This window comes from Oncorhynchus gorbuscha, unplaced genomic scaffold (genome assembly GCF_021184085.1).
Source record: "Oncorhynchus gorbuscha isolate QuinsamMale2020 ecotype Even-year unplaced genomic scaffold, OgorEven_v1.0 Un_scaffold_1694, whole genome shotgun sequence".
In the NCBI taxonomy this organism is placed as follows: domain Eukaryota; kingdom Metazoa; phylum Chordata; class Actinopteri; order Salmoniformes; family Salmonidae; genus Oncorhynchus; species Oncorhynchus gorbuscha.
The window spans coordinates 28087-40315 of record NW_025746397.1 but is presented as its reverse complement, the minus strand read 5'-3'; the positions used below and the strand labels follow the sequence as shown (position 1 = coordinate 40315).

Genomic DNA, 12229 nt, shown 5'->3' with positions numbered 1-12229 from the left:
GCATAACTCCCTCTGTCAGAGTAGAATGCATAACTCCCTCTGTCAGAGTAGAATGCATAACTCCCTCTGTCAGAGTAGAATGCATAACTCCCTCTGTCAGAGTAGAATGCATAACTCCCTCTGTCAGAGTAGAATGCATAACTCCCTCTGTCAGAGTAGAATGCATAACTCCCTCTGTCACAGTCAGAGTAGAATGCATAACTCCTCTGTCAGAGTAGAATGCATAACTCCCTCTGTCAGAGTAGAATGCATTCCCTCTGTCAGAGTAGAATGCATCAGAAACTCCCTCTGTCAGAGTAGAATCCCTGTCAGAGTAGAATGCATAACTCCCTCTGTCACAGAGTAGAATGCATAACTCCCTCTGTCAGAGTAGAATGCATAACTCCCTCTGTCACAGAGTAGAATGCATAACTCCCTCTAGTCACAGAGTAGAATGCATAACTCCCTCTGTCAGAGTAGAATGCATAACTCCTCTGTCAGAGTAGAATGCATAACTCCCTCTGTCACAGAGTAGAATGCATAACTCCCTCTGTCAGAGTAGAATGCATAACTCCCTCTGTCAGAGTAGAATGCATAACTCCCTCTGTCACAGAGTAGAATGCATAACTCCCTCTGTCACAGAGTAGAATGCATAACTCCCTCTGTCAGTCACAGAGAGTAGAATGCATAACTCCCTCTGTCAGAGTAGAATGCATAACTCCCTCCGTCACAGAGTAGAATGCACTCCCCTCTGTCAGAGTAGAATGCATAACTCCCTCTGTCAGAGTATGCATAACTCCCTCCAGAGTAGAATGCATAACTCCCTCCGTCACAGAGTAGAATGTCAGCATAACTCCCTCCGTCAGTAGAATGCATAACTCCCTCTGTCACAGAGTAGAATGCATAACTCCCTCTGTCAGAGTAGAATGCATAACTCCCTCTGTCACAGAGTAGAATGCATAACTCCCTCTGTCACAGAGTAGAATGCATAACTCCCTCTGTCATAACTCCCTCTGTCAGTAGAATGCATAACTCCTCTGTCACAGAGTAGAATGCATAACTCCCTCTGTCAAGTGAATGCATAACTCCCTCTGTCAGAGTAGAATGCATAACTCCCTCTGTCAGAGTAGAATGCATAACTCCCTCTGTCAGAGTAGAATGCATAACTCCCTCTGTCAGAGTAGAATGCATAACTCCCTCTGTCACAGAGTAGAATGCATAACTCCCTCTGTCAGAGTAGAATGCATAACTCCCTCTGTCAGAGTAGAATGCATAACTCCCTCTGTCAGAGTAGAATGCATAACTCCCTCTGTCAGAGTAGAATGCATAACTCCCTCTGTCAGAGTAGAATGCATAACTCCCTCCATCACAGAGTAGAATGCATAACTCCCTCTGTCAGAGTAGAATGCATAATGCATAACTCCCTCTGTCAGAGTAGAATGCATAACTAGAATGCATAACTCCTCTGTCAGAGTAGAATGCATAACTCCCTCTGTCAGAGTAGAATGCAAACTCCCTCTGTCAAGAGTAGAATGCTAACCCCTCCGTCACAGAGTAGAATGCATAACTCCCTCCGTCACAGAGTAGAATGCATAACTCCCTCCGTCACAGAGTAGAATGCATAACTCCCTCTGTCAGAGAGTAGAATGCATAACTCCCTCCGTCACAGAGTAGAATGCATAACTCCCTCCGTCAATGCAGAGAGTAGAATGCACTCCCTCACAGAGTGTCACTCGAGTAGAATGCATAACTCCCTCTGTCAGAGTAGAATGCATAACTCCCTCTGTCAGAGTAGAATGCATAACTCCCTCCGTCAGAGAATGCATAACTCCTCATCAGAGTAGAATGCATAACTCCCTCTGTCAGAGTAGAATGCATAACTCCCTCCGTCAGAGTAGAATGCATAACTCCCTCCGTCACAGAGTAGAATGCATAACTCCCTCTGTCACAGAGTAGAATGCATAACTCCCTCTGTCAGAGTAGAATGCATAACTCCCTCCGAGAGTAGAATGCATAACTCCCTCTGTCAGAGTAGAATGCATAACTCCCTCTGTCAGAGTAGAATGCATAACTCCCTCTCAGAGAGTAGAATGCATAACTCCCTCTGTCACAGAGAATGCATAACTCCCTCCGTCAGAGTAGAATGCATAACTCCCTCTGTCAGAGTAGAATGCATAACTCCCTCTGTCAGAGTAGAATGCATAACTCCCTCTGTCAGAGTAGAATGCATAACTCCCTCTGTCAGAGTAGAATGCATAACTCCCTGTCAGAGTAGAATGCATAACTCCTCTGTCAGAGTAGAATGCATAACTCCCTCTGTCACAGAGTAGAATGCATAACTCCCTCCGTCACAGAGTAGAATGCATAACTCCCTCCCTCTGTCAGAGTAGAATGCATAACTCCCTCTGTCAGAGTAGAATGCAGAGTAACTCCCTCTGTCAGAGTAGAATGCATAACTCCCTCTGTCAGAGTAGAATGCAGTCAGAGTAGAATGCATAACTCCCTCCCTCTGTCAGAGTAGAATGCATAACTCCTCTGTCAGAGTAGAATGCATAACTCCCTCTGTCAGAGTAGAATGCATAACTCCCTCCGTCAGAGTAGAATGCATAACTCCCTCTGTCAGAGTAGAATGCATAACTCCCTCTGTCAGAGTAGAATGCATAACTCCCTCTGTCAGAGTAGAATGCATAACTCCCTCTGTCAGAGTAGAATGCATAACTCCCTCTGTCACAGAGTAGAATGCATAACTCCCTCTGTCAGAGTAGAATGCATAACTCCCTCTGTCAGAGTAGAATGCATAACTCTCTGTCACAGTAGAATGCATAACTCATTCTAGTCTTATTTTGAAGGCTTCCTCTGAAGGAAGATGGGGGAAACCGATGTTCAGTTTGAAGCTAATGGTGGGTCGGGTGAAGATGAGAACACAGAGAGTGAGAATGAGTGGGTTACCGTGGGGAACAAGGAAAGGATCAAGTGGCGTTGAAGACGCGATGCTAGTAGAGCCTACACACCAGTGAATGTTTCTCTGCACCAAGGGACCCTGATTTATTTCATGTTAAAAACGTGGACTGTATAATTTATTGCAACGGTCATAAACTGCACAGCACAAACGGAAAATAAATAAGAGACTATTGGCATCATTGTAAGTGCAGCTGAACGCTCTTTGGGACTTAGGAATCCTGTCGAAGAACGTCCCGGACTATGACTGGATGTGGTTTTTAAACAGTATAGTTTTTTCTTTTTCATTGTGCCCCTCTAATGAGGGACTGATTTAGACCTGGGATACAAGGTGTGTGCAATTAATTACCAGGTAGAACAGCAAACCAATAGTCTCCAGACCTCTTAGGCTAAGAGTTGAGAACCCCTGGTATAGCGTATGACGTAGTTTCCTCCAAATTATTTTTATTTTTACGTCGTTCACTACCCTGTACAGTAGGTGGCGGCAATAGACATTCAAGTCTGCCAATAAACCTCAGAACAAGGGTTCCTTCCCATACCGGAAATGACGGCATCAAACTGCTGCCATCAAAACAGACTGGGTTGAAAGCGAGACTTATCTAAACCATCTTTGGTCAAAAGGTAAACAAGAGAACACGTCGGAGGGAAACGTCACACAGACGATATGATTAAAAGCATCCAGGTAGATCATAAATGCACATCTAGCCAAATTATAAACCGCTTTGTAGCTAGGTCCACATGGATCTCTAGCTAGTTAACTGTTGTAACGTATTTATTCAAACGTTAGCTATATCAGAACGGTTTATATAGACCTGTAAAGGCCAAAATCATACGATAAGTGTTTAAGCACGAATATAATGCAGAATGAGAAGACGGGCTGCGAGCGTCACTCTTTTTTTCCCTCGCGTCTACACGGATCAATGCTGGTAAAAATGAATGGTTAAATTGCCAGAAAATTTTTTGTGTGTATATAGTGGTTCCATCGAAATGCATGGTACAGTGTAGCTTTGAAACACGACATCAGGTGTCTGTATTGGTTGGACTCCCTGAGTTGTGCATATAGTAGTTCTGGTGGCCGGCGACGGAAAATAACCCTACCACCATATAGCCGGCTACGCAAAAGCATGTGTGTGTGTGATGTCTAGATACTCTTATTTACCAAACGTAAATTGAAATGTGACCCTCACTATCAAATAAACGTCTGAATCCAAACTTTGTCCGAACCGCACCGTATTTCTGCTCTGTAGACAGTGGTAGGACGTGCGTGGTCTAATGACAAGCCGCTGTCTAACTCAACATGGTGCTGTTCTGACAAAAGTTGGATACAGACGTTAAATGTGACCCTCTCTATCGAATTAACTTTACATTCGGTCAATAGTTCCTCGAGATTATACATGCATTTGTTGTTGTTGCTGAAGCCGGCTGTAGTATTGTGGTACGTTATGTTCTGTTGCCAACCACCAGAATGATGCAGCCAATACAGAAAGCCAGGTAAAGTGATAGTTAATGGAATCAAACGGGTTATCCTCATCGGCTGTGATAACCGTTGATCTCAGGCAGCTGCATATTAGGAGATGGCGCCATTCTCTTAAATGTATGTGTCCAGTTGCAGCGAGAACGATTGGATTCACAAGACGCTCCCGTTATTAAATACACGTCGTGCTCCATGATGTATTCACCGCCGTCTTTTCTATCTCTGATCTGCTCTCATTGGTCGAGCCAGGTGAGTGTCATTCAAAGTGACGCTTGATTGGTGGATTAATTAACGAGCCAGGTGGGTGTCCACCAATCAAGCGTACACTGACCTGACTCCGATCAATGAGGGATGAGGAATAGACAAGATGGCTACGTTTACATTGTTTGATTACTTCTTGGAACAAAATATTTAATTTAATATCTAAGTGTTTTCTAAATTAAAACGTTACCCCAGCAACTGGACACATACGCGTATAAGACATTTGAATCTCCTATTTATGACCAAACAGGAGTTGCTAGCTAATTTGATTTTAGTTCCTTGCTGTTTCAGACACGATCAGGATATAAACATTGGGTTGAAATATTTTAACAAAATCTGAACCAATTATATTAATCTGACAATGAATCCATTTTAATCATTTATGCCATTTTATGCCAATTCCTTTCTCCTCCTTCCTAAAGGCTCCTCCTTCCTAAAGGCTCCTCCTTCCTAAATGCTCCTCCTTCCTAAAGGCTCCTCCTTCCTAAAGGCTCCTCCTCCTTCCTAAAGGCTTCTTCTTCTTTGGACTTTATTTGGCGGTTGGCAACCAACTTTACAGCCTTACCTCAACCTCCCGGAGTGTGGACCTCAGTTCATCAACCAACTTTACAGCCTTACCTCAACCTCCCGGAGTGTGGACCTCAGTTCATCAACCAACTTTACAGCATTACCTACAACCTCCCGGAGTGTGGCTCTCAGTTCATCAACCAACTTTACAGCCTTACCTCAACCTCCCGGAGTGTGGACCTCAGTTCATCAATCAACTTTACAGCCTTACCTCAACCTCCCGGAGTGTGGACCTCAGTTCATCAACCAACTTTACAGCCTTACCTCAACCTCCCGGAGTGTGGACCTCAGTTCATCAACCAACTTTACAGCATTACTACAACCTCCCGGAGTGTGGCTCTCAGTTAATCAACCAACTTTACAGCATTACCTCAACCTCCCGGAGTGTGGACCTCAGTTCATCAACCAACTTTACAGCCTTACCTCAACCTCCCGGAGTGTGGACCTCAGTTCATCAACCAACTTTACAGCCTTACCTCAACCTCCCGGAGTGTGGACCTCAGTTCATCAATCAACTTTACAGCCTTACCTCAACCTCCCGGAGTGTGGACCTCAGTTCATCAACCAACTTTACAGCATTACCTCAACCTCCCGGAGTGTGGACCTCAGTTCATCTTTCAATCAACCACGTGTGTATATGCTCCTAAAAACCAATGAGGACGGGGAGGCAGGTGGTTAAAGCGGTGAGCCAGTAACCTGAAAGGTTGCTGGATCGAATCCCTGAGCTGACAAGGTCAAAATCTGTCATTCTGCCCCTGAACAAGTCAGTTAACCCACTGTTCCTAGGCCGTCGTTGTAAATAAGAATTTGTTCTTAACTGACTCGCCTTGTTAAATAAAGGTGAAAGGAAATTCTCGCGTCTGGTTTGGTCATTATGTCGTAGAGCAGGAAGAAAGTATCGCCAAGGAAAGGTTGATGGAAGAATCTCCTGCTATGAAGCTGCCTGTTGTCAACGGTTATCACAGCTAATGAGGATAAACCGGTTGATGGAAGAATCTCCTGCTATGAAGCTGTCTGTTATCAACGGTTGTCAACGGTTATCACAGCTAATGAGGATAAACCGTTTGAAGGAAGAATCTCCTGCTATGAAGCTGTCTGTTATCAACGGTTATCACAGCTAATGAGGATAAACCGGTTGAAGGAAGAATCTCCTGCTATGAAGCTGTCTGTTATCAACGGTTGTCAACGGTTATCACAGCTAATGAGGATAAACCGGTTGATTCAACTGTTCCTAGGCCGTCATTGTACATAAGAATTTGTTCTTAACTGACTTGCCTATGTAAAATAAAGGTTAAATAAGCTAAGGTTTGTCAGTCAAATAGGCTACATATTTGAAAACAATGAAAGCCTGTGTTGATTTGGATCATAACCTCACTGGAAGTCTAAGGACACTGTTAGCTGTTTCTGTAGACTTCATCATTGCGCTAACGCTAGTTAGCATTGGCTCGCGGAACTATGTCTCTAACTGATTTCATACTGGACGGCGGAGACTTAAACATGTCCATTTACCTCTGGGGAAGTAAAGAAACTCATTGCCAAAATCCTGAACTGTTCCTTTAAATATCAGATAATGAGGACGTGAAATTACAGATGAGTGTTTTGATGTATACGTCTTTTTTTACAGGTTCTCTAAAGTCCTGCCATTGACTGCATGGTCGTTGTTGCCACACGAGCAGAACAATATGAATCCACTCAGTTCAGAGAAGGAAACGTTGATTGATGAAATTGAACAGAGTTTATTCACTTTAACCGAGGACAATTTACGTTACCTGTGTGAACGTCATGGTAAAGATGTATCTGAAATTAAAGGGATGAATCATCGCTTATTAAGGCGTAAAATCATGGAGGAAATGTGGGACAATACGGATTCAATCAAATCAGAGGAGCAGGGAATGTCTTGGTTAGTCCATCTGAAAGAGGACATCAGGAGGATGCTGGAGGATGCTAGTGGGGCACCAATTAGTCCCAGCCAGTCTTATGATGCTGTAGACTATGACAGAGAATGCGACAAGGAGGACAGCGATTGGTTGCCTAGCAATGGACTGAAGGCGGAACACTTGAGTTCCAGCCGATCCGATGACGACGCCGCAGACTGCGACAAAGACTCGGACGTGGAGGACAAGGATTGGTTGGCCAGCGATGGGCTGGAGTCAGAGTCAGATCCAGAGAGGCACACTCCAGAGCAGAGAGTAAGAGACACAAGTATTTATTTTTCCAGTCATAAAATGTGTGTTTCAGTCTTTCCTTGATAAATCTCATCCTTGATTCCTTGTCCTCAAATCAGTTTGTTGGTCACGAAACACACATTTTCAGATATCGCAGGCGCAACGAAATACTTGTGCTCCCTAGCTCCAACAGTAATTATATATGAAAAATAATTATGAAATTAAGAAATATCAGAACGTGCGATGTCAGAGGCAGTCTTTTCCCTTCATCACCCCCAATATGTCAGAATATGTCAGAAACAACACCCCCAGTATGTCGGAAATAACACCCCCAGTATGTCAGAAATAACACCCCCAGTATGTCAGAAATAACACCCCCAGTATGTCAGAAATAACAGCCCCAATATATCAGAAATAACACCCCCAGTATGTCAGAAATAACAGCCCCAATATGTCAGAAACAACACCCCCCACAAATACTGAAAAGTTGGCTAGTAGCTAGAAACGAGGCAACTGTGTCTGTCGGCGCCATCTTGTCCTCTTCCTTCTATAAATGTATTGGAGGAAAAGATTCAAGGTTTCTCCTCTTGGACTTTATCCTCCAATGTTTTTTAATCAAGGATGAACGGAGTCAAGGTAAAGACTTTTGAGACGCAAAAACATTCCTTGCCACGTGGGAGAATGTTTCCCACCCTGATTTGTTCTCTCTCTATTTTTATGATTTCCAGAACAAGATTCCCACGTCACCCTCCGCCCTCCCGAAGTCCTCAGGTCGTGCCTTTCCCAGTAGTATCTTACTGCAGAGTCTGAAGAGGGTGTCCGTGCGGCTGGTCGACTGCAGGAAGACACCGGGGCAGAGTAGCCATATAATACACAAGACAACACAGACGGGAGAGAAACCCCACAGCTGGTCTAATGCTGAACAACACAAAACCCTCTCAGGAGACAGGCCTGGCTCCCATATCTGTGATCACTGTGGGAAGAATTTTGCCACAGCAAGAAGTCTACAACTACACCTACAGAACCTGAAGAGATTCAGAGAGAACTTGACTGGAGAGAAACCACACGTGTGCTCTGAATGCGGAAAGGGATTCAGCGAGGCTGGCAGTCTTAAGAGACACCTGAGAACTCATACGGGGGAGAAACCATTTGTTTGCCATCATTGTGGGAAGGCTTGGAGTGATTCTGGAAACTTAAGGAGACACATGAGAAAAACTCACCCAGGAGAGAAGGTTGTTGTGAAGAGCGTCCTCACAGGAGAGAAACCTTACCATTGCTCCTCTGACGACTGTGGGATGAGCTTCGTTACCTCACGCAAACGCAGAGTACACCAGAGAAAACACACAAGAGAGAAGCTTTGCAGCACGCCTAATGCTAAGCAACGTAAGGAACCCCTCTCAGGAGATGGCTCCCATATCTGTGATCACTGTGGGAAGAGTTTTATCACAGCACGCAGTCTAAAACGACACTTACAGTACCTGAAGAGATACAGAGATAACTTGACTGGAGAGAAACCACACGTGTGCTCTACATGCAGAAAGGGATTCAGTGAGGCCGGCAGTCTTAAGAGACACCTGAGAACTCACACTGGGGAGAAACCGTACGTCTGCCATCATTGTGGGAAGAACTACAATGATTCTGGAAACTTGCAGAGACACATCAGGACCCACACAGGTGAGAAACCTTACCACTGCTCGGAATGCGGTAGGAATTTTCGTGAAAAAATAAGCCTTGTACATCACCGGGAAGTTGTTCACACGGAACACCCTCACTGCTGTGCTCACTGTATGAAGAGCTTCGTAACTGCATCTAAACTGGAATCGCACATGCAAACCCGGCATCCGCCAAATGATCCTCTGAAAAAGCCACACGTGTGCTCTGAATGTGGAAGGGGTTTTGGTGAGGCCGGTAGTCTTAAAAGACACGTGAGAATCCATACCGGGGAGAAACCGTACGTCTGCCCTCGTTGCGGTAAGGATTTTACCCAATCAGGACTCTTACAGAGACACATGAGAACTCACACGGGAGAGACACCTTACCACTGCTTGGTGTGCGGGATGAAGTTTCGCCATACAATCTCACTAAAGCAGCACCACCTGAAGAACCACAAGGGGGAGACACTGGGTCCAGTCCGTATGCACCAAGGCCCTCTTCCATGCCCCCACTGTGGGGAGAAGTTCTCTACCAAGGCTCTTCTAAAGGGTCACATTCAGAAGACTCACAAAAGCAGAGTCCACTGCCCACAGTGCGACAAGACCTTCACCACTAAAGGTAGTTTACTAGTCCACCAGAGGAAGCACACTGGAGAGAGGCCTTACCTTTGCCCTCAGTGTGGGAAGAGTTTCTCCCTGACAGGGAGTTTAAAACTTCATCTCCGGATTCATGCGGGTGAGAAACCTTACTGCTGTACTTACTGTGACAAGAGCTTCACAAGTAAGAGCCACTGCACTCTTCACCTGCGAATCCACACTGGAGAGAAACCGTACCAATGCCCTGACTGCGGGAGGAGGTTTCGTGACGGGAATGTCTTGAAAAACCACCGGCGGACCCACACAGGAGAGAAACCATTCCAGTGCCACGTGTGCGATAAAGCCTTCGCTCAGTGGAGCAGTCTGAAGAAACATCAGGACACACACAGGCAAACTCAGCCTGTCTCTGTCCCAAGACTCCCTAATCCCTACCCACCACCCAATCAGTATGTCCCTTATCCCTACCCATCACAGACTCAATGGTAACCTGGTTTATCACCTGTCCAATCCCTTATAGAGGGATTCCTTATGATACCCAGACAGAAAAATACCATGATTTGGGGGAAATTCACTAAATATAATCCATGGAATAAAACATTAACATCTTCCTAATATGGAGTTGCACCCCATTTTTCCCTCAGAACATCCTCAGTTCGTTGGGGCTCTACAAGGTGTCCAAAGCCTTCCACAGGGATGCTGGCCCATGTGGGCTCTACAAGGTGTCCAAAGCATTCCACAGGGATGCTGGCCCATGTGGACTCTACAAGGTGTCCAAAGCATTCCACAGGGATGCTGGCCCATGTGGGCTCTACAAGGTGTCCAAAGCATTCCACAGGGATGCTGGCCCATGTTGATGTGGACTTCCACAGGGATGCTGGCCCTCCACAAGGTGTCCAAAGCATTCCAAGGTGTCCAAAGCATTCCACAGGGATGCTGGCCCATGTTGACTCCACAAGGTGTCCAAAGTATTCCACAGGGATGCTGGCCCATGTGGACTCTACAAGGTGTCCAAAGTATTCCACAGGGATGCTGGCCCATGTTGACTCCAATGCTTTCCACAGTTGTGTCCAGTTGGCTGGATGTCCCTGCTTATAGAGAATATTATGTACAACTATATAAATATACATACACTACGTTTCAAAAGTTTGGGGTCACTTAGAAATGTCCTTTTGTTTTTGTTTTTTTATAAGAAAAGCACAATGTTTGTCCATTAAAATAACATCAAATTGATCAGAAATACAGTGTAGACATTGTTGATGTTGCAAAGGATTATTGGTAGCTGGAAACGTCAGATTTGTAATGGAATATCTACGTAGGTGTACAGAGGCCCGTTATCAGCAACCATCACTCCTGTGTTCCAATGGCACATTGTGTTACGTAATCCAAGTTTATCATTTTAAAAGGCTAATTGATCATTAGAAACCCCTTTTGCAATTGTGTTAGCACAGCTGAAAATGGTTGTTCTGATTAAGGAAGCAATAAAACTGGCCTTCTTTAGACTCGTTGAGTATCTGGAGCATCAGCATTTGTGGGTTTGATTACAGGCTCAAAATGGCCAGAAACAAAGAACTTTCTTCTTAAACTCATTCTTGTCTATTCTTGTTCTGAGAAATGAAGGCTATTCCATGCGAGAAATTACCAAGAATCTGAAGATCTTGTACAACACTGTGTACTATTCCCTTCACAGAACAGAACTGGCCCTAACCAGAATGAAAGAGGAGTGAGAGGACCCGGTGCACAACTGAGCAAGAGGACAAGTACATTAGAGTGTCTAGTTTGAGAAACAGACGCCTCACAAGTCCTCAACTGGCAGCTTCATTAAATTGTACCCGCAAAACACCAGTCTCAATGTCAACAGTGAAGAGGCGACTCTGGGATGCTGGTTTCTAGGCAGAGTTCCTCTGTCCAGTCTCGACATCAACAGTGAAGAGGCGACTCCGGGATGCTGGTCCTTCTAGGCAGAGTTCCTCTGTCCAGTCTCGACATCAACAGTGAAGAGGCGACTCCGGGATGCTGTTCCTTCTAGGCAGAGTTCCTCTGTCCAGTCTCGACATCAACAGTGAAGAGGCGACTCCGGGATGCTGGTCCTTCTAGGCAGAGTTCCTCTGTCCAGTCTCAACATCAACAGTGAAGAGGCGACTCCGGGATGCTGGTCCTTCTAGGCAGAGTTCCTCTGTCCAGTCTCAACATCAACAGTGAAGAGGCGACTCCGGGATGCTGGTCCTTCTAGGCAGAGTTCCTCTGTCCAGTCTCGACATCAACAGTGAAGAGGCGACTCCGGGATGCTGGTCCTTCTAGGCAGAGTTCCTCTGTCCAGTCTCGACATCAACAGTGAAGAGGCGACTCCAGGATGCTGGTCCTTCTAGGCAGAGTTCCTCTGTCCAGTCTCGACATCAACAGTGAAGAGGCGACTCCGGGATGCTGGTCCTTCTAGGCAGAGTTCCTCTGTCCAGTCTCGACATCAACAGTTAAGAGGCGACTCCGGGATGCTGGTCCTTCTAGGCAGAGTTCCTCTGTCCAGTCTCGACGTCAACAGTGAAGAGGCGACTCCGGGATGCTGGTCCTTCTAGGCAGAG

At 45.5% G+C, this 12229-nt stretch overlaps 1 protein-coding gene across 2 annotated transcripts; it reads left to right on the top strand.

Moving 5' to 3' along the window:
- The first annotated feature begins 3429 nt into the window (after positions 1–3429).
- LOC124023832 (zinc finger protein 665-like) lies at positions 3430–10432 on the top strand. Of its 2 annotated transcripts, none has more exons than XM_046338041.1 (3): positions 3430–3558; positions 6864–7428; positions 8133–10432. In XM_046338041.1, exons 2-3 carry the CDS (start codon positions 6922–6924, stop codon positions 10137–10139), a joined length of 2514 nt encoding a protein of 837 aa, XP_046193997.1. In that variant the 5' UTR covers positions 3430–3558; positions 6864–6921; the 3' UTR covers positions 10140–10432. The 2 variants fall into 2 exon arrangements, with proteins under 2 accessions (XP_046193997.1, XP_046193996.1); XM_046338040.1 differs by having other exon boundaries at positions 3492–3619.
- Positions 10433–12229: the final 1797 nt, after the last annotated feature.

Coding starts and splice junctions, on each gene's coding strand:
- LOC124023832 (XM_046338041.1), top strand. CDS start 6,922: ATGAATCCACTCAGTTCAGAGAAGGAAACGTTGATTGATGAAATTGAA. Junction 7,429..8,132: donor GGCACACTCCAGAGCAGAGA/GTAAGAGACACA, acceptor TATGATTTCCAG/AACAAGATTCCCACGTCACC.